We start from the raw sequence: 20,716 nt of genomic DNA, 5'->3' as shown, positions 1-20,716 counted from the left end.
AAAGTTTAAAGCAAAATAACTGGCACAGAGTACTTGCCACTGGATACAGAAATGTAGAAAGGGTATCTGTTAATATTAAATAATATCTGTGTTTGTAGCACCACCACCAGTATACCTATTAGGGAATAAAAGGCTTTAGAACAACAATGTAAACTTTACCAAGAGCCATATTTTACATCCATTAAAGCAGAAATTAAAGCCAACTTCCTCTTGAAAAAGTTACAACATAACCTTGGGGCCAAAAATGCCGGACACAAGTGAGCTGACAAGGATGGTACAATTCTGTTTCTCAGTGGGTTTGTTGGCTGACACAGCTTTGTAAGCATCTCTGCACAGCTGCACACTAACGGCATCTTCCTCCACAGTTTTCAGTTTTCTTCAGATACTTTCCACTCATCTCTGCTTGTACATTTAACACGAATGTGGTGTTTCATGAATCTGGGAGGCTGGCTGTAGCTGGGGGAGAGTTACTTGGCTGGATTTCTGGCTTCAAATCTTCTGCTACAGAGATAACTGCATTTCATGAGGTGTTGAATCCTCCACTGTAGGCACAAAAATGTGATGAAAAAAAAACTTACCTAAACCTTACCACCTGAGGCTATCACCCCACCATGCAAAGACAGAGAAAATAGCTAGAAAGTCACATTTTTAACTTAAAAAAAAAAAAAAAAGTAGAAATAAAGAAATAAATGTACTGGAAGGTGAAAACAAATGCTGTCAAAAGCCTATATTTACAAATGGATAAAAACACAAAGGTACTACTACTGCCTGAGGATGGTGACATGCCAGAAGCATCTGAGAGCCACCTATTGCCTTGATTCTATATTTGATTACCAAAACCCAACAAAACAACCAAAAAGTGATCTCTGAATAGCAGTGGATTGTATAACCTCATCGGTGAAAAGGTTGTTCTCTAGGCAATCGGCAAACGCCTCCCATTTAGCCACCTTTGCTGATTCAAGGCATAGCAGAATTTTCTGTGGTGATTTTTCTTTATTGATCTTTACACAAAACTTAGTAACAATTGCACATTTAGAAAGTCTGTGATGATTAAGAATAAATACGTGTGGTTTGACCAGGAGAGAGTGGAACAAGGCTCCATGAGCCCTTTGAGGGACACAAGGTCTTTACTTAAAGAGTGCAACACCACACTTCTCTCAGTTTCTGATGTTGTCTTCAGCGCTTTCAATCCCAACAGCCTTATGGGAGACAAGTCATGAGGAGAAATGCCAGTTATGGCCGGCACAAAGAGAGCAGTCCGGGAGCTGGGCTCGGGGGGGTGACCAGCCAGCGGGCTCGTGGTGGTCCTGGGCTGGCTCCTGCATCAGAGTGCCGAGGCTGTGACCGAGTGGCTGCCCTCCCTGGCCGTCTGCATGCCCTTGAATGCCAGCGAGGCGGGGATGTCGCAGCTGTGAGGGGACAGCGGGGTGCCTCCAGCGTGCTGCCAGCCATGGCTCGCCATGTAGCTGGATGGGGCGGCGCTGTATGTCATGTAAGGTGACACTTGGGCTGGTGTGGCATAGGGAGGCATGGCTGGCGCTGACACAAAACTGCTGACGGCCGGGAGGCCGTTGGGTGCCTGAAAGGAAAGGGAAAAATGTTTCTAAGAGAGTAAGACACAGCGGAGCTGCCATAAAGAAACTGCCCTCAGATGCTGCTGGGGCTTTATACAAGAGCCGGGGCTGGTGGGGACACCCAGAGAGACTCCATAGCCACGCTGGGTTTCAGGGGCACAGTGGCCCCCTTGTGCTTTGCTTTTAAGACCCGTGCCAGCCCTGCACACCTCTCCCAGCAGCCTGTCCCAGCCAGGGACCAGCAACAGGCGTTTAGGGATCACACAGTGGGAGCAGGGCAAGAACCGCTGAGCCCCTGCATGCCCCTCCGCCTTCCCACCAGCTGCTGTTCACAGACTCCTTAAGCCCACGTTGCACCTAATCATTACATTTGAGAGCTACTGGAGGTATTTGTGGTGAGTTTGTCCCATCTCTTTTGCTGAGCACCTTCATCCTCTTGGCAATGGGTCCCATGGGTGGGAGCAGATGGGCTGTAACATTTACCCATCTTTCCCAAATCTCACATGCGGTGTTGGTTGTGGAGGCCAGGCCCTGGCAGGTGGTGCTGTCACAGTTTAACCTGGGTGTGCAGCGACCACAGCCATTCCAGTGACAAGAGAGAGGGAGCCATACCAGCGCCTCACCTACCCCAGCCCCAGAGCAGGGTGGGCTCAGCCCTGAGCTGCAGTGGGCAGGCGCGGGCACAGATCCTGAAGCAACATTCCCTGGAGCAGAGAGGTAACAAGCAGCTGGGGGAGGTGGGAACATCTGAAACTCTTGGGTAACTGTTTGCTCAGAGCATGAGTCAGAACTATAGTATTATTATTACTATTGATGATGTCTTTTAAAAATCTGTTTTCTAGGTACTTTGGATATAACCTTGCAAATGTTCTTTGCTCACAGCTTCTCCTGGTTTCAATAGGGCTTCTGTGCACAAAACAATTGCAGGGCTGGGTCCTTTCCTGCAAGCTATTTTCCTAGGTCCTTCCATAGGCTGGGGAGAAGGGTTTCTATTTAAATAGAGAAGGGAGAGTCCTTCAGGCTGCCACAGTAGGATTTCACAATGAATGACTCCTTATTTAAATAAAAAGTCGTTGGTGGTTTATTTCACACCCTGTAAATGCTTCTTCAGCAGAACAGGTACAAACCAAGATCATTCATCTTGCTTAATTTTTGATTTGTATAGTGTTTATGTTTTAAGAATTGGGACGGTATTTTTTCACAGAAGCATTTCTTATCTGAATATGAAAGAACAGGTATCAATTCAACAAATCATATAGTATCTCCCATTTTTAATCATCTGGTAGCACCAAACCCAACCTAGATAGTGCAGAGTTAAGAAATGAAACAGGCTTTTATTTCTGCTAAAGCTTCACACGATGTTAACATTTTGCTTGTTCAGTTCCTGTCTGCATTGCACCTGCTTTTATTTCCAGTATTTACCTCCATAAATGGCACTGGCTTGGTTTCAGGCTCATGAGTTTCCTACCAGTGTAACTCACAGTTCCCCTGGCTGGACTATCCTCTCATTGCCACTTGGGAAGCCAAGCCATAATCCTGCTGGAGTCAATATAAATGTGTACAACGATCTAAAACAGCAGGAGACAGTGACAGGATACCAGGCACAAGCCTCCAATAGGTGTATTAATTAGTACAAAACATACAGCTGCAGCAGCAACATAATTGTCATTCCAAATCCATAAACACTTTGTTGAAGCTGAACTTGCCTTATTCTTTTGAAAATCCAAATATGTGACCTGACCTTCAACTCCAATTACACGTCCCCTACTGTGTCTCAGAATTACACTTTAGCCTCAGCTCTAAATATCAGCATTTGCAACAATACTAATTAATACAAACCTTCAAATAATTGCACTGTAAATTAGTACACTTCTTAAATCACATGGAAAATTATTTCACTGACTTTACTGGAAAGTAAAAGTGTGACAGGCCCTAAAAAGCTGCTGTTCTCCAAGCTGCCTGCCTCTTCCAATGTATAAAGTGCTTTTCAGAAGAACGTGAAACAAGAACAAGAACCTTTCTGGGTTTTATAACAAACAGCAACAAAAGGCTTTGCACAGAGACAGTAGAGCCATTAGAGCCAGGCTGTAGCACTGAGACATCAAAAGCCACAACCCAAAGATATCCTGCACAGCACCCAAAAGGGGTGCTGGAAGCAGGAAATACCTGTGGCAAGTCCCTGAAGAGTCTCACAGCCCTTGGGAAAGCACAAACCTCCAAGCCCTGAACCTTGGAAGAAGGGTTTTGGGCTCTGTAAGGCCACCCTGCTCCTCCAGGCTTGCCCACTCCCAAGCAGGCTGTTACCAAACAGTGGGCTCAAGGCTGTGCCTGGAAAGCCCCATTTTAAGTAGGATTCCTCACCGAGTGGTCATGTCCCATGAACCCTTGACTGTGTTTTTGAAAGGATTCCTCCTAGGCTGCAGAGGAGGTACATGTCCCTCCAGTCTCCTGTGTCGTCACCGCTCCCCTCTACCATGTGTGGCTCTGGGAAAAGCCAGAGCCACCCTCTGGCACAGGGAAGAGGAAATGTTTCCCATATGCTGTACAGACTGCCATGCTGTAGGATGCTCTCCAACCACTGGCACTTCCTCTTAGACCTCTTTGGAAAAGGCAGATGCTCGAGCAGCCTCTCATCTGAGGAAGAGTAAGACTATAAATGTATCCTTCAAAGCTGTGCATAGCGCTGCATTATGCCAAGGGGAAATACCACAATGGCTGTGCCCAGCAGCCCACCATCACAGGCCAAGGGTACATGGGTGGAGAAAGGCAACTTTTGGTACTCAAGAAATCCAATGCTGTGTCCAGGCAAAAAATAGAAAAATCCCTGGAGCTGATGACTCTGTGTGTACCTGTAAATAAAAGAGGACATGGCCAGTTCTTTGGCCCTGAGGATGAGCATTGCCATGCCATACCCAGCCACGCAGCTCACTCGCTCTGTCCTGGCTTCTGCCAGGAACAGGGGGCCCTCACCCATGCAGCCTGTCGGGCAGGGTCCCCAGGCTACGCCCTGCCTGATCCCATGCTGGGGTGGTGTCTGGCCGCCTGCGAGAGGGACGAGGCTAGATCTGTGCCAGGCAATGTGCCAACAAGCCACCTTTTTGTTGGTCCATCAGTGCTCAAGCCCATGTCCTGGTCTCCTGCAGCTCCTACAGATGAGGCTGCCAGGGGCTTCTCAGCAACCAAAAGCTGATCACTTTGCACAATTTGGGGCAAGTCTGAGCTCCTGAGCAGCTCGCATTAATGCGGACATTGCTGATATATATTTAATCTAATCATATATATGTTCCCCTAGTTCTATTTATCATTGTGTGGCCTTTCTCAGTATGGTCCTATGGCACAAAGTAAAATGAAAGTCTCTGAACTATAATGACTGAGGAAGCCCTCTTTTGTTACTGAATTACATTGGAGGTGCTACTTAAGTTGTTATTGACTAAGGATTCACTAGTTTTTGTAAAAGCTTAATTTAAAAGAATACCTATCCTGACTTGTAACAGACAGAAAAACCCTTTTACCCACTTCCCCTTTACGTAAATTACTTAAATACTAACAACTGTGATCACTGTTGTTTTTATAGTGTCTATTCTGAATGTGAGAAAGATCTTGCCCTCATACTGAGAGCAGGACATGGAGGCAGCTGTGCAGGGACCACCAGTTGCCACCCGTCGGAGAACACCAATGCTGGAGAGCTGTTGTCGCTGCCTCGCTGAATTTATGAGCCGTTCTTACTTCTGTTCCAGTGCTACAAAGCTTTACCGCTCACAACCATGGTGAGGTGGACACCAGTGGGTGCCTTCAGCCAAGCAGGCAGCACTGGGATGGGTAAGGACTGGCGCAGCACCAAGTGTGGATCTGCCCCAGGGGAGGCTTGTGCCATACCCCAAAGCAGCCAGAGGCCTCCTCTGGACTGAATTTAAAGCTGAGGGGATAAAGAAAAACTCACCTTACGTGATTTACAACTATGCTACTCAAAAAAAAAAAAAAAAAAAAATCCAAAACCTGATTTTCATCGCTGACTTTCATCAGTGAAGGACCTGACCCAATAAGTTTAACCGCAAGAGATTTTACTTCTAAACAGCTTTAGATACAAAGTGTAGGTTATCAGAAGGGTTGAATCTTGTCTGTCAGTCTGGCACTTTTTACAAACATGACATTCACTTAAAATAAATGGAAGGGATTAAGTTCCATGACCCTGTATATACTGGATGAATAATTCATCCTGCAGTATTTCAATCAGAGGAAATGAACACCAAAATATAAACATTCATAATTAGGAGTGCAAGAACCCCATGGTGTTTATGGATTTTAAAAACCCTTAGAACTTGTTTTAAGTGCAGAGCTGCTTGAACCTGGTTTTTAAGTTTTATAAATATTTTTTTTCTTAATTTAAACCATTGCTTTTCAAGGGAAATCTAATTTTTAAAAGCAAACAAACAAACATGTAGTTCTATCTGAACAAGAACCTCTGCTGTGCAAGTAATAAGGGTTCCTGTTTGAAAGCCCTTACTGTCCAGCTTCTACAAAGACCAGAGAGAAACAAATGCTCTGAATTGCTGCTTCTATCAATGTTTTAAGACAACTGACAGAATAAGTACTTCCAAATTTCAGAGCTGTGTTCAAAACCTAGAACACATGACCTCCCACCGATTCGTAAATTCAGTTAAACATGTTATCGCAAAGATACCTGCAAAACGACAGTGGCTGGGTCAGGATCACAAGCTGGATCTGGTACCCTTCTGCCAAGTTACCGCTGATATAACCAGTGCCACTGAAAGGAATATCCAGGCCAGAATTCAAAGCCAAGGTGGACATAAAGTCTTGCTTTAGGTCACATAAAATGGTGCTGCTGAAACAAGCGGACTGCATGTATTTTCATCAGTGAAGGAGTTGGTTCAGTAGCTTTAACAGAGGAGATTTTTAGTTTTAGACACTTTAGGTACAATACTAACTGGAGATGGCTTTTATTGTCATCATTTTCAGTCAGTTTGAGATTTGGGACACAGAAAGGGTGGTGGATGAAAAGCAGGTCTAGAACCAAGCTTATATGGGATTTTCTGTGGAACAAGTAATTTCCATTAGCCATTGGGACTCCTGAAAGTCAGAACAGTTCCTCTCTAAACCAGAGGTCACCACCACACACACCTTGATTTCTGTTTTGAAGATTATGCTGGTACAATATGTCACACAGCTTCAGCTTCCCCTCTCCTGCATGGAAAGGAGAGACAGGGCACAAGTTCCTGAACAAACTTCCCAATCAATCCATGTCAGCCAAACTGCCTGGCTTTTTGGGGGCTTTTTTCTTCCCCTGCCTTGGACATGTTAATATCAGAGAAATACACAAGCTAGATTTCACTTTCAGACATCATGGTATAAATCCAAATTCTATATTGTAATTAATTGATATTATTTTGTTTTATTTCACCCCCTTCTCTACTATTCCTTCTCTGCCTTTTGCTTGCTAGATATGTGTTCTCTCAGCCTCAAAATGAGACCTTGTCCTGTGATCCCTTCCCACGTGGCTTCTAAATGTTTCAAAAAATAACCCAGAATCATAGCATTCAAAATCACAGGCCTGCATTTATGTTCGTTATCATTAATAGCAATAATGCAAATTATCTCATTTCAGGTTTACGTGTATACAAACAAGAGCAGATTTGATGCTGCAGGTAGATGCTAAAGTAAGTGTCTGAAAGAACATGAATGATTCTTGTTTTAAAAGTAATTATTTCCAATTATTTGAATCACTTGCCTGTAATTGTTACAATCTTTTTGTTAAATAGATAATTTATTGCATAGACTAAGAAAGTATGTTTTGTAGAAGTATTCTAAAGGTCCATGAAAAAAAAGTGTTTCTGGAGAAACAACATAGGCTTCAAGCTCAAGTTAGCTAATTCATGAGCCCTGATGAGCTTGGACAGTGATCCAGCCCCAACTCCCCTGCCGGAATCAGCAGTTCAGCCTGCGTCGAGACCTGGGCAACACACCTCTAGTGAATGAGGTTGCTGTTTCATTTGCATTTCTCAGATCTAACACTGACTTGATGGAACAAATCCTTCCTGCCCTTGGATCAGCTAGCTCAGCGCACTGCCTTGATCCTCCAGCACAGAGCTTTTCCCCGAGAGCAAACGAAACAAATCTGCCGAGGTATCACAGCCGCCTCAGAACAGCCGCTCCCCAGCCAAGTGGAGGACTGGCAGCAGCATTAGCCACAGGGGCGCTGCTGTAGCCCCACGGACAGGCATCCTCCCACCCCTCATTCTTCACAATGAAAAACTTAAAATAATTTCTGGAAACGCTGGGTCTTTTCTGATGTCCTGAAAACACAGTCACAAAGTAGCTACTGGAGAAATAATTTTTCCACAGCAAAGGAAAAGCATAGCAGGGAGCAGAGCTGAATATCTAGTCCTTCAATCAGAAGAGCAAATTACCTTAAAAACCCAGAGGATAGCTCGTGTTCTTAGTGACGTGCACATAATCAGTCAAAAAGGTTATGGTAACAACACTAGGAGCAATCAAACACAAACTGCAAACATAAAGGAAGCAAACATGCTAAATCTCCCTTTTTAATTGGAGGTTAAATATGATTTATAAATCAAACCAACAGACAGGATCCCAAGGGAAGAGTAAACAAATTTTCCAAGTAAAACATTAGCAGCAGGCCTGTAATGGAAATCTCATTTAGGAAAATGGCATTACCTAAAGATGTAATGCATCTATGTTTCTTTTAAAGTTTTAAAATTAATAACCTTAAATAATATTTTGGTAAAAATTGTAGTTAACTAAATTAGGGGTGAATTCTGAAGCTGCTATTCAGTGCTATAGAGCATCATTGGGAAAAATGGCGTGATCCTACAAACACTCATTCAGATCGGTGTCCTGCTAAAATTAATGTGCCTACGCAAGTAAGTCAGAGTTACCTAAAGAAGGATTGCAAAAGTGAGTACTGAGTAAATTTATGATAACGTTTTTTATTAAAAATCTTTTTAAGAAAAATATAACAAAATTGCTAAGCTGTATGTGAATAACCTAGTTAGAGTTGACCCTGCAAATCAGGATTTGCTGTCTTTTTATAATGCTGGGGAAAAATCTTGCAAAAATCTTTTCATATTAGAGTATATATCCATGTTATTAGATGAATGAACTTATTTTACTGAACATATTCCCCCCTTTGATTTGCTATTAATTTCACCGTAAGCAAAAGAAAATAAAACTGACTGAAAAAATTAGGACTGTCATTAAATAATTTAGACATCCAAAAATTCTTGAACAGAAGGGGAAATATTTTGTAGGTAGGTTATTACTTTAAAACATATGCCTTTATTTTCAAGAAAGACTGAACAGCGGTAATACATTGGGATTGAGGAGCTTTTAAAATAACACATGGGCAAGGGCTTTACAGTTGGCCTGTTGCTCAGCTGAGCTGGGTTGAATCCCAGAAGACTGAGCTTTGAAAAATGGAAAAAGACCTTTCAGGAATGGGGAATTACAGTATTTCTCTTTCACTGTAAGTCGTATGAAGCAATGCTGGTATTCTGGTTGAAGTCACAATTAAAACAGAGTTATTTGCATGCTTGAGTGCTTTAAGATTCCAAAATAATTAGCTACCCAATCCTACACAGTGTCTCTTACAAAGATGTCATTTTCTTTATAGTTATTTCTCCCGTTACTAAATTCAATGCATTACAATGTACTGCATGAGAAAATCACGCTACTTCCTTCTGAAATAGTGTTCATTCCCTTAATAATGAGCAGATCCCATTGCCCACATTTAATGTGCTTTTTTATTAACTTAAAGTTGTTTCCTTTACTTATAGACGTCCCCAGCTGCACTGAATAACACAGAAATCAGATAATATCAATTGAGTGTTTTAACTATAGTTGCGACATGCATCAAGATCACTCTTAATTATATTTTCTTATCAAATTTTAAATCTTGGCCTCTTCAGGGAAATAAAAACCTGGTTTTGGAAATACGTATGTACACACCATCACCAATCCCTTCCTAAAGGAGCCAGGGGCATTTTATGTCTTTTCCAAAACAAACTACAGCAGAAACAAAAGAAAGGGGGGGAAAAAAAATCTTTCTCAGAGGCTGAGGAATCCACTACAAAAACAACAGAGAAAGGAGAGGTAGGAGGAAAAGGCACAATGGAGACAAGGCTGACGGAGGTTGTTGTAAAACCTAAGCGCCCTCTGAGGGGAAAGGGGGGAGCAAGGGTTTCCAGTGCTGCTTCAGAAGAGGGATGGGTTTACAGGGTTTTCACAGTGAAGTGAGATCTACCACATACAGCACACCAAGCACACACCACTAAGTCCACCTAAAATGTCTCCCAAACGTAGATTATCATGCAAAGTCTGTACTTCACTGAATGATTGCTTTCCATTCATACTCCAGTTTAGGGAGCACGACATTAATGGAAGTCACCGCCTTCCCAGTGAAGGTGCTGGATCTTGGGATATATTCTGTTATTTAACAAACCTCAAAACGAGACTGCCTCAAAGTGGAGTGAAAACAAATTCTGTTTGCTGTGAGCACAAACCTTGACTTTAATGACAAGGACCCAACCGGAGTCTCCCTTAGACAGATACACTGGCCTCATGAGATGACAGCTCAGAAAAAAATCATGCCATATCAGCAAACTCCCTTGAGCAGGAACTAATAACAGACTCACATAGTTTCACAACAGATTTGCACAATAATTCACCCTTAGTATTTTGGCAAAACCTGCAGTCAGGTAGGGCACACATAGATGTTAAACAAGCCGATACAGTGGAAGGAATAAACATTTGTTCTTTCCATGCTGATGGTTAAAACTGTGATGTAGTAGCAAAAGGTTTTATGAAAAATGCTTTCTCAATCTATTTAACAATATATCGTAATTTCAGTGTGGTGTTATTTAAATGAAACTGATGTTGGAAGAAGGAGACTTAGGGATGCAGAGGCGTCAAAGGGATTCTTGATGGCTAGAAGCTAGGCAAATATGGGGGCAAACTGGTAACGTCCCCACTTTGGCCTCTTCAGGGAGAGCCAAAACAGCGGCCCCCTTTGCCTAATAAACCTCTGATGCTGCAGAGGCGGCTACTTGGAAGCTGGTAAAGAGTGAAATCACAGCCCATCAAATATTGAACGCCTGTGGTCGTTATGGCTAGGTACGCAGGCAATTCCAAAGAGCTGATAAATTGCCACAGCAGACAAATTCAAACACACCATCCAGAAGACTGAACAGATCAAGTCCTATCTAATCCCCCTGCCCCTGGCACTCTGCTCCTTGGCTGTGATACCTATTTCCCACCACTCTCACTTTTCAGTCCCTGGTCCTCTTTGTCGTGGCAGAGCTCCTGGTGGGTTGGGGCCCTTTGAGCAGAGGGTGCTCAGAGTGCAGTTTGCATGTCATGATACCATTCACTCACCTCTCTGACTTTCTTTATTAGTTTCATCCGGGTGGAGTGCCCTGAAGCCATGTGGGTTGGTGGGCAGGGCACTGTGTTTTGGCCGTGGAAGCAGGTGGCCAGTAAGAGGCAGGTCTCACAAATGGGGTTCGAATGGGGTGCCATCCAGATCACCTGGGAAGGAATCGGGTGCATGTAGTGGGATCAGCTCATGCCCCTCACCCACAACATGCAATGACATGGATGCCTAGACCTCGAGCAAGCGACCTTAGTGACAGTATTTGAGTAGCAGGCACTGGTCTGGAGATCCTAACGAGAGCGACACAGAACCAGACAGTCTCCAAGCCAAGGTCTGAACCTCTGCACCAGACAGGAGCTCTGCTAACAATTCTGCTAGGCACCACGGCAAGGAAACAAAAAAGCACCTCTCTTCAACGCATTTCCCACCCCCGCCCTGGGTATGCGTGGTGAGCAGGCGGTCCAGACCTTTATCATTGACGGATTTTGCACAGACCCATAGCAGGAATCCAACCACCTGAATCCTGAGTTAGAATACAAGATGCCAAATAAGAAATCTGCGAATTAATTTTCAATAAATAATCTGTCATGTAATTGGCCATAACATTTAAGGTTATATTTTCATCTTCTCTCAAAAGAAATTACCATATGTTGTGGGTTCTAAGCACTGCAGATAAAAACAATTACAGATGCTTTGACTATTGCATATACAGTTCATTGTTCATCTACAATCAAAGATCAGGAACTAAATGTTTACATTGCCTACATTTTCTGCACAAATAATTGTCCAGAATTGCACCCACAAGTATTTGCAATCATTTGCCCTAAAATGGAGCCTTCCCTTTATGTGCTGACAGCACACGGTGCTCATGACCCATCAGAACGCAACCAAAGGACGCGGAGTGCTTTCGCAGCAGAGCCCAAAACTCAAGCCACCAACAGCTGATGAAGTTCAGCTAAGACAGAGGTGAAGTGGTGGCTGCTTTGGGGTCTGCTCAGTATGTCAGAGGAAGACTTCACTCAAACCATAGTCACAAGCCCTTCTGAATTAGGAGTGTTTTCAGCAGCACTGGTAGGATTGGGATCAGGCCTCTGGACAGCGTACCCTTTCCAAGAGCAAGCCTGCACTAACCACTTGCTCTCAGACCCCCCAGTTACAAGCTTTTTCCCGTTAATGAGTATCAGCTCCCTTTGGCGATGCACACATCTGCTTCCTGCAATGCAAGCAGCAAATAATTCTGAAAAGAAAAAATATTTCCAAAGCTATTTGCCTCTCAACAAATCATACAGACATACGTCAGATCTTCTCCTTTTTCATACATGTGTAAATCCAAACCACAATTTTTTCAGTTTGCATGTCAGTGACTTTAGCCCAGAAAGTCACAAGCATCAGATGTCTGAAAACTGCATTTTAAATATGATACATATTTATTACATGCTTTCATTTCAAATGCAAGGTACAAATAGTTTTGTATTTCAGTGATTTCAGCCTTTTTTTCCTTAATACAGCTGCCAGTAGAAGCTGTGCAATGCATAAAGTACTCAGAATATTCATCCTTTGTATTAATAATATAATTATCTGTAGAAGCCATGCCCCCACTGCCATGCTGAATTTGTCTCTCCCTATTAAATACTGCAATATAATGAGCTCTGTATGAAATGTGTATGACCTAAAAGCTCTCAGAAAAATCTATTTTCCTTTTCAGTTTCTCTGATTCACAGTCACTCTGTTTGCAAAGCTCTATGACAAATTTGTGAATATGATGCACCAGGAATATATAACGCAATTGCTTATGTATAAGTGACAACTTGGGACATCAGGTAATTCAAAAATGAATAGGAACTTAACAAGGCATCTTTGTGATTTCCTCGGGAACATTTGGTACAGAATCCCAGTCTGCCAGTCAGAGCTTTCAACTCCCCAAACCCAAATACCGAACGATGTCGCAAACAAAGGCCCCAGAGACACCAGGAAATCCATAATACTCCAAGTGAAAAATGTTCTACATCCAGAGGTTCAGTTTCATGTTAAATGAGCGTGACTGCATATTGCTGAGGCAAAAACGTGAAATCTTCCTGCCTTTTTTGTGGAGCCCTTTCCTAGGTGAATTCCCTGATGTGTGAGGCAAGGGGTGAAATGCAGCCGTTCGAACCCATCAAAGTGATCAGCCTTGCCTGCCGGCTGACAAGGCTGTGAGGTCACTAGTTTTGCCTAAAAAAAGCCTACAGGATCCCCTGTGTTAAAACAAACGGATGTCATTTAAAAGGAGGGATCAAAATAACATCTTTTAAAAGCACAGAAAACCTTGTTCATTGGGCTCAGTTTTTCTAGTCTTCCCCATGCAAAGCGAGTTTCCAGGGGATTTCTTGAGAAGTAAAATATTATCTTCCATAATTAAGGCTGGGGAACAAGTCCTTCGCTCCCTAGTAGCTATGCCACTATTTGCAAGCTGTGGATAGGTGAACCTTGAATGTTACTGATGCTTAAAATGTAGAGCTGCTATATGTTGGAAACGGCAGAATTCCCTATCACTCACACAAAATCCTTTGTTAATGTGCTTCAGAGCACATTCCCTCTGCTCCTGTTGTGTAATTGGAAAGCCTAAGTAAAACACGCACGCTTGATTCCCTGCTGCTCTACTCCTCTTGTAGGCGCCTCTGACTTCGGTAATACAGACATAAAACTGGAATATTACAGCACAGTCGCTTCTCTTCTCTGGGGGAAATCTGCTGGCTGCCTCCTTAAGACCCAGCTTTTGTAATGAGCTTTGACCAAAGGAGATGAGGAAAATAGCATTTACCCCGGAGCCCAAGGACAGAGCCTATTTCACCGTAGTCCTTCTGGCGTATAAATTGTGACAGTGGCTTCCCCGTTTTTCCACCGTTCCAGATACCCCTTTGCTAGATTCACACAAATGAACCAATGTTCTCTCTTGTCTCCTGCTCATCTGTTTACACCCAAAGCGGTGCACACTGTAGAAGACTATAAAAAGATCCAAGGAGTTCAGAGACTTCTGGTGAGACTTTACTGTCACAGACTGTCACCCCAGACAGACTCAGTGGGCTTCAGCGAATGGGCAGCTAGTCAGTGCTATGTGCAGCAAGAATTTGGTTCATAAATTCTTTTAGCACCTGGTTGGAACAAATCTTTTTGAAAAAAGAATGTTGCAAAAACTGCAAAAAAACACATTTTCACATCCTTATTAGACACAATTTTTTTCTGAATACATTCTAAAATAGCAAGGTAGTAAATCTGTGACAGATGAAACAATTAATGTACATGTGAATGAATTCTCTGGTAAGCAAGTCTGAATACTACATGAATAGACTGGTCTATACATTAGAACTTTCCAAAGCCAAATTCTATTTATCTATATTATTACAGGGAAAAGGGGGAGGGGGTGGGGAGAATCTCCTCTCTGTCTTCTTTTAATGAGCAGGGTCCTGAAAATGACCTTTTGGATAAATACTTTTTAGCTTTTCTGCCCTTTTAAACTCTCTGGACAATGTATTTTGATAAATTAATTCCATTTTATTAATAGCAATTTGCTCCATTTTTAAATAGCGAGTATGTTTAAATTACATTTCTCAGGTGATCTGTCAGGTTGAACAAAACTTGACGACTGGTAATGACAGTAGAACAGCGATATATAATGAAGATGAAAGCATAAATACTGAAAGAGTGAAAAAAGATAAAATATAGTTTCCAACACCAGCATTGAAAATAACCCAATTTACGTAACATTGTTCCTCAACACATCTGTTGAGGCAAATGAGATTCCAACAGAGGCAAGTGGTTTATAGCTTGGGAGCCTGATCCTGCAAATATTTCAGCAGAACCGTGTGAAGAAGGCCCAGGCTGGAAAATAAGACAAGTCAGCCGCAGCACAGCTGTTCTTAACAGAATAATGACAAGCTATTTCCATCATTTTTAGTAAGACCGCTAACACTTTGTTTTGTTTTGTTTTTAAAGAAAATTGTGGATGGATGAATATTAACTCTAAATCTAACTATCTTTAACCATACACGTAATCCTATCCTACAGTGCACGTTATTTGCATTATGCAATGAACAGAATAATAATGGGTTAATAGAAAAATGTAACACGAAATAAACAGGATAGCTTTAAGGGTGGCATACTGTTTGCAAGGCAATATATGTAATAAAGTGGTGGTTCGCTTTTGGGGCCTACAGTACTTCCCACTCTGCCTCATCCGCCTCTTTGCAAGCATCCCCGCCGTTCGTGCTCCGCATCTTGAATTCGAAAGGGTCTGATCCTGCTACTCTCAGCACCGAATACGAGCTACAACAGTCTCCTCGACATGGAATCCAAGACCAGACACAGAACTCGAAAGCTGTGTCCAAACCCTCTGTCTCTGAATGGGAACACGCTAAACATGAGCCCGCGGTTTTTCCTCGACTTCGTTATAAGTCTAACAAGCGAGTGTCCGGGAAGTCAGTGCAGCTGGGAAACCTCTGATACCTTCTGAAATGTTTCCATCGCACGGGAAAAAAAAAAAAAAAAGTTTTCAAAACCTGTGCTTTCCCAACGAGTAACAGTTGAGCCTTTTATAGCTTTTCTCCTGGCATGGGATTTGATTAGCAAGTACAAAGATTTAGACAGAGATTTATTAAGTAACAGTTATATTGTGTTGTAATTAAAACGTAGGAAATTCGCCGTCTACTTAAGCGTTTAAAAATGCTTAATGTAGGAAGCAATTACACCTCATTTTCAAATTATTCCCCTGCCTACAGAGCACGCTGCGGAGCGGGCAGAAGGCGGCTCTCGGGGCGGCGGCGGGACGTGCCCGCTGACACGGCACGGCACGGCACGGCACGGCACGGAACGGCACGGGGGTCGGGGCCGGGCCGGGGGCAGCGCCCCGGGGGGCGGCGCGGCGGGGGCCGGGCGCCGGGCGGCTCGGCGGGCGGGCGGCCGGCGGCGGCGATTCTCGGGTGTCTGCTGGGCGGGCTGTGCCGCGGCGGCGGGGGCAGCGCCGAGAGCCCGGGGCGGCCGGGGTCGCCCCGCCGGCAGCCTCTGGGCCAGCAGAAAGGCGGGGGAGGGGGGGGCTACCGGGGGGGCTGCGGCGGCTGTGCCGAGGGGGGGAGCGGAGAGGGGAGCAGAGCAAGGAGCCGGGCTCTGTCCCGACGTGGCCTGTCTTGGCGGACCCGATGGCAAACCAAAACCGAGGAGACGCCGGCACCGGCTGCAGCCCGGGAGCGGCGGCCCGGGGCGGGGGCCGCAAGCCCGGGGCCGAGCTCAGGGACCCTGCGCATCACCGCCCTCCCGCCCCCCGCGCTTTACCTGGCTGTACTTGGCCTCCTGCTCCAGAGAGCTCTTCTCCAGCCCGTTGACGGCGTGTTGGGCCGGGGGGGGGAAGCTGTTCCGGCCCAGGCTGCTCCATTCCTCCACCTTGGGGCTGGGGTAAGGCGAGGTGTCGCTCACTGCTGGGAAAGACGGAGGGAAGGGGGGGTTAGAGACAGGGGCCGGGATGCGGAGCGCTTTGCTCCAGGCTGGGGACGGCTCCCTGACCCCACGGGCCGCGGTGCGTGGGGCAGAGCTATGGGGAAGCTTGTCCCGAGCCCGCTCCACCTTCGCTGAGCCTCCCGACAGCCCCTGGAAAAGGTGATCCCAGGGGGAGAAGGGAGTCGGGTCCCTCCGTGCAGCTGATGGCGGCGATCGCCAGCCGAGCCCGGAGCTGGCCGAGTCTTTCCTCCCTGCGTCCCCCACACTGGCGGGACGGCACTTGTCCCCCGGGGTGTCCGAAGGGGATTTACGGGAATCGCCTCCTCTGTGCGTGTGTGTGCGAGTCCGAGGACAAACGATACCCCCTGTTAGAAATAACCCTGACGCGGCTGCAGATGAACCGGGATCCAAACAAATTTGGGAAGAAAAAAAACACAGGAAAGCAAAACAAACAAAACACAAAAAGACATTTAAAAAAAAAAGGAAAAGGAAAAGGAAAAGAAAATAAAAGGAAAAGGAAAATAAAAGGGGGGATAAAAGGGGGAAGGGGAGAGAGAAGTCCTGTTATTTACACGCGCATCAACCGCGGCACGGGAATACCGGGCTGTTTGCAGACGGGCACGTTCGCCGGGCCCCGCTGGGGACCCCCGGGGGCACAGGGCTCCCTCGAGCCCCGCCACCGGCCCAGCGGAGCCTGCGGGCCCGCCGTGGGAGCGGGCTCCCCCGCACACCCCGCTCGGCCCCTCGCCGAGGCTGGGGGAAGGCACAAATCTGAAGTTGTCTTAAGAAATTGAGCTCTCTCGGTGAGCGCCCTTTTCTGCTGATCTCACACTTTCCCATGAATAGGGGCTTCCTTTCCGTGTCAGCAAGGTCAGTTTATCCTATAAATCAAGGGCGAGCAGCCCCCATCTGCGGCATCGGCCGCTCGGCAGCCCCGGCGCTCTGCTGGGAAGGGGAGGAGGGAGGTTTTACATGCAGAAAGATGTGTGCCGTGCCGAGGGGGACGGGGCAGATACCGAGGCACCAGGCAGGACCGTCGGAGGCCTGCCTGCCTGCCAATGTGGTGTTAATAAAGGAGGAACTCACTAAAAAAAAAAAAAAAAAAAAAAAAAAAAAGCTCCATTTCTCATGTGATTGTAATGTTTGTAATGTTCTCATTCTTTTTAATGTTCGTTGCCAACACTACCTCTCCCCGGCACAGAGCAGAGGTTGCCAGGCGTGTATTTGTTGAAGTCCACTCAGAAACACATTTGTTTGTGCCAGTGTGGGCTGAGGATAAAGTTTATATCGTGAAGCAGAGGGCGAAGAAGGACCAAACTTTTGTATTTTTGTATGTATGAATATAAATAAAAGATATTTGTGTGCGTGTGTTTTGCTTGAAAAAAAAAAACATACCACTTTTTTGAGAGCAGAAAAAGGAAATTATTCTGCATTGCCTAAAGGATCAATTTGCAGTTGAAGTGTTGCTGGAACCGGATTGTTGCCGCTAAAAACGCAATGAAAACAGAAATCACGGGGCCCCCCTCCGCTAATTGGGGAGGGAAGAGTGGGACACAGACATCGCTGTAGGCAAAGGTTATTTTAGACTGCTGTTTTAACCACTTTCACTGTTAGTTCACCGGCAGAGACCGAAATGGAAAAAACGTCCCTTTCTTTGCGGCAAAGCGTAGCGAGCGGCTGGGAGACGCTACGCAGTTTCCAGGCAGAGGAACAGAAAGAAGGTGGAAGGGGCAAGAGAAGCAAGTCTCGGGGGCTGGGTTTTCCTGGACCACCGCTTCGGAGGAAAACACAGCATCAGAATGCAAGCAATTAGGTGACATTTGAACTTCCTGCCGGAGCAAATTTGGTCTGATTGCGAAAACTAGAGAAAATGGACTTCTCGGTAACGCCAAGGCGGCGCCTGAGACTGGAGGGCGGCAGCGAGCCTTGGCCGGGGCCGGGGCTGGGGCCGGGACTGATCGCGGGGCCGGGGCCGCCGCACCCCGGGCCGCTCTTGCCGGCCGAGGGCGCAACTGCTCGGGTCGCAGCGGCAGCGGGGACGGCCGGTATGTACCGTTGGCCGGACCCCCCGCAGACCACCACCCCGGGACCTCCGGTCTGCCCGAGTCCCGACGCGCATCCTCCGGTAAGCTGGGGCTGGGGACAACGCGAGAGGCTTGCCGAGGCAAACCACCGAACCTCCTCCCGACCTTCGGCCAGGAAGGAGCCCAGGAGCAGGGGACCGAAAGGCTCTGGTCCTGCCTGGCTGCCGCTGCGGCCCCGGGTTCCCCCTCCTCACCTTGATCTGTGATGGACCGGATCCCCAGGATGTCCGTCACCGAGTGGGAGGACGGCCACGTCCTGGGCATGGCCATGGTGCTGGGGATCGCTGGCACCCCGGGAGGGGTGGGCACCTTGGCTCCCGCAGCAGCGATGGGGCTGGGGTAGGAGTAGATGTGGTTGTAGGGCAGAGCAGGCTGTGGGGGCGGCTGGTGCTGCTTGTAGGACTCGTAGTGACTTTGCTGAGACAGGTTCCCGATTTTGTTCCGGAGGATGCGGCTGATGGAGCTGACCGACGGCACGTTGTACTTGTCACACACGCCATCGGCCAGCAGGCGATCCCGGATCTCCCAGGCGAAGATGCCCGGATCCCTTTGTTTGTAGGTCCGGATATGTTTTACCACCGTGGGGGTGGTGACCCGAGGCTTGCTGCCCCCGATAGCCCCCGGTAGGATGGAGCCTGTCTCGTTGTAGCGGGCCAGGATTTTGCTGACACAGCCGTGGGAAACGCGGAGCTGCCGGCTGATGTCACACGGTCTGATACCCAGTTGCGCCAGTTCCACAATCCGCAGCCTGATGGCATTGGGCAGGGGTCTCCCGTTGACAAACACCCCCCCGAGCTGGTTCACTTCCCCGAAGGCAGGTTCTGCAAGCAAAGGCACAAACACACCCGTCGGACACGGCAAACGGCTCAGAAGAGGGCGTCTGAGCTGCTCCCCATCACAAGGCAGATGTCACAGCTCGGGGACCCCGCGGCCACTCCACACATGCTTCTTTATAATAGCGCGGTGCCCCCAAAATTGGGAAAAAAAAAAAAAAAAAAGAGAAAGAAAGAAAAAGAGCAAGGGGAGGGGGCGGGAGGAAGAGAGGAAAAAGAGAAAAAAAAAAGAAATAAAAACCCTGGCAACAAATGTCGGAGCTCTCTGGACTGTGCACCAAGCATATTCCAAAAAAGCACATACCAGAGATGCAAAACGAGATCGCCCCAGCAGACAAGTCAGCTTTATTGCCACAGGAAAAAGGAACACGGAGAAGACAAAAAGAAAAGAAAAATATTTTCGAAGACGTGGGGGAGGGGGAGGAAGGGGAAAAAAAGTAGTTGAGGAAATTCTTTTACATCTTGGGAGAGGCAGGGGCAACGCGGTGCTTCTGAGTGGGGACTAACTTTTTAAAGACCGTTTCTGGTGCTGTTAGCGCCTCTTGCTTAACAGCACAATTACACCGGGCTGTAAACCAGACGTGCTAAAACGTTAACTGCGAAGATCGGTGTCAGGAATAATATACAACGTGCCACAGGCTCCGGCCATTCGCTCGGCTGCGATCCTGCCTCGCACTCGCCTAATAACATTAATAACAAACCGAGCCGTCATTAGCTTTCTCTTTTCTCTGCTCCTGACCCTTAACGTGTTCTTACAACTTGTAGGAACACGAGCAAAGTCAATAAGGGAGCTGCGGCGGCGGCACATGACGGCCAACGGGTGCTCCCCCTCTCTTGACAGCACTTGAACCCTCCTGCAGCGCCCAGCACTTACCCATTCCTCTGAGCAGGACACCGCTGGGGCTGCCCTAAATCCCAGGCGGACACCTATGCCCAGAGCCAGGCTCCCGGCCTCCCGCGCTCCCGGCCGCACTAGCCCCCGCGGCTCTCTGATCTCCACCGCGGAGGCAGCAGGGGCGTGAGGGGAAAAGGGCTACAAGGAAATCTGCTTCCCGGCGAGAGAGCCTTGACTTCTGCATTTCAACCTCAGGGCACCGTGGGCAGGGCTGGGCTGGGCAGGGCGCCGCAGCCCACCGCTCCCCCGAGCCCGCCCCCGGGGGCGGCCCCAGCGCCCAGCCGCCCGCCTAATGGCCGGGGGAGATGACGGACAGCGCGGTGCTGGCGGCCCTTCCGCTCTCCCTCGCCGGCGTGCTCGGCACCTGGGTCCCCGCCACAATGGAAATGGCCATTTCCTACCTGCCCGGCGGTAAGTTGCGCGGGAAGCGCAGTTAACGCCGGGGCGGCGCTGAGCGC

At 47.0% G+C, this 20,716-nt stretch overlaps 1 protein-coding gene across 2 annotated transcripts; it reads right to left on the bottom strand.

Annotated features, from left to right (window-relative positions):
- Positions 1-699: 699 nt before the first annotated feature.
- Positions 700-20,409, bottom strand: PAX9 (paired box 9). 2 transcript variants are annotated; one of them, XM_037395081.1, is made up of 4 exons: positions 20,238-20,409; positions 18,725-19,351; positions 16,285-16,427; positions 700-1,579 (listed from the first exon to the last, which is right to left on the bottom strand). In XM_037395081.1, exons 1-4 carry the CDS (start codon positions 20,239-20,241, stop codon positions 1,325-1,327), a joined length of 1,029 nt encoding a protein of 342 aa, XP_037250978.1. In that variant the 5' UTR covers positions 20,242-20,409; the 3' UTR covers positions 700-1,324. The 2 variants fall into 2 exon arrangements, with proteins under 2 accessions (XP_037250978.1, XP_037250979.1); XM_037395082.1 differs by having other exon boundaries at positions 16,285-16,424.
- Between the last annotated feature and the right edge of the window lie 307 nt (positions 20,410-20,716).

The sequence above is a fragment of the Falco rusticolus genome, chromosome 7, assembly GCF_015220075.1.
Source record: "Falco rusticolus isolate bFalRus1 chromosome 7, bFalRus1.pri, whole genome shotgun sequence".
NCBI classification, from domain to species: Eukaryota; Metazoa; Chordata; class Aves; order Falconiformes; family Falconidae; genus Falco; species Falco rusticolus.
The sequence above is the reverse complement of the archived record's forward strand: the minus strand, read 5'-3'. Positions and strand labels throughout refer to the sequence as shown.

Bases quoted from the DNA above. Each gene is read 5' to 3' on its own strand.
- PAX9 (XM_037395081.1), bottom strand. The intron at 16,428-18,724 runs GTGAGGAGGGGG...CGTCTTTCCCAG, and splicing joins CCGGTCCATCACAGATCAAG to CAGTGAGCGACACCTCGCCT. The intron at 1,580-16,284 runs GTAAAGCGCGGG...CTTTCCTTTCAG, and splicing joins AGGAGGCCAAGTACAGCCAG to GCACCCAACGGCCTCCCGGC.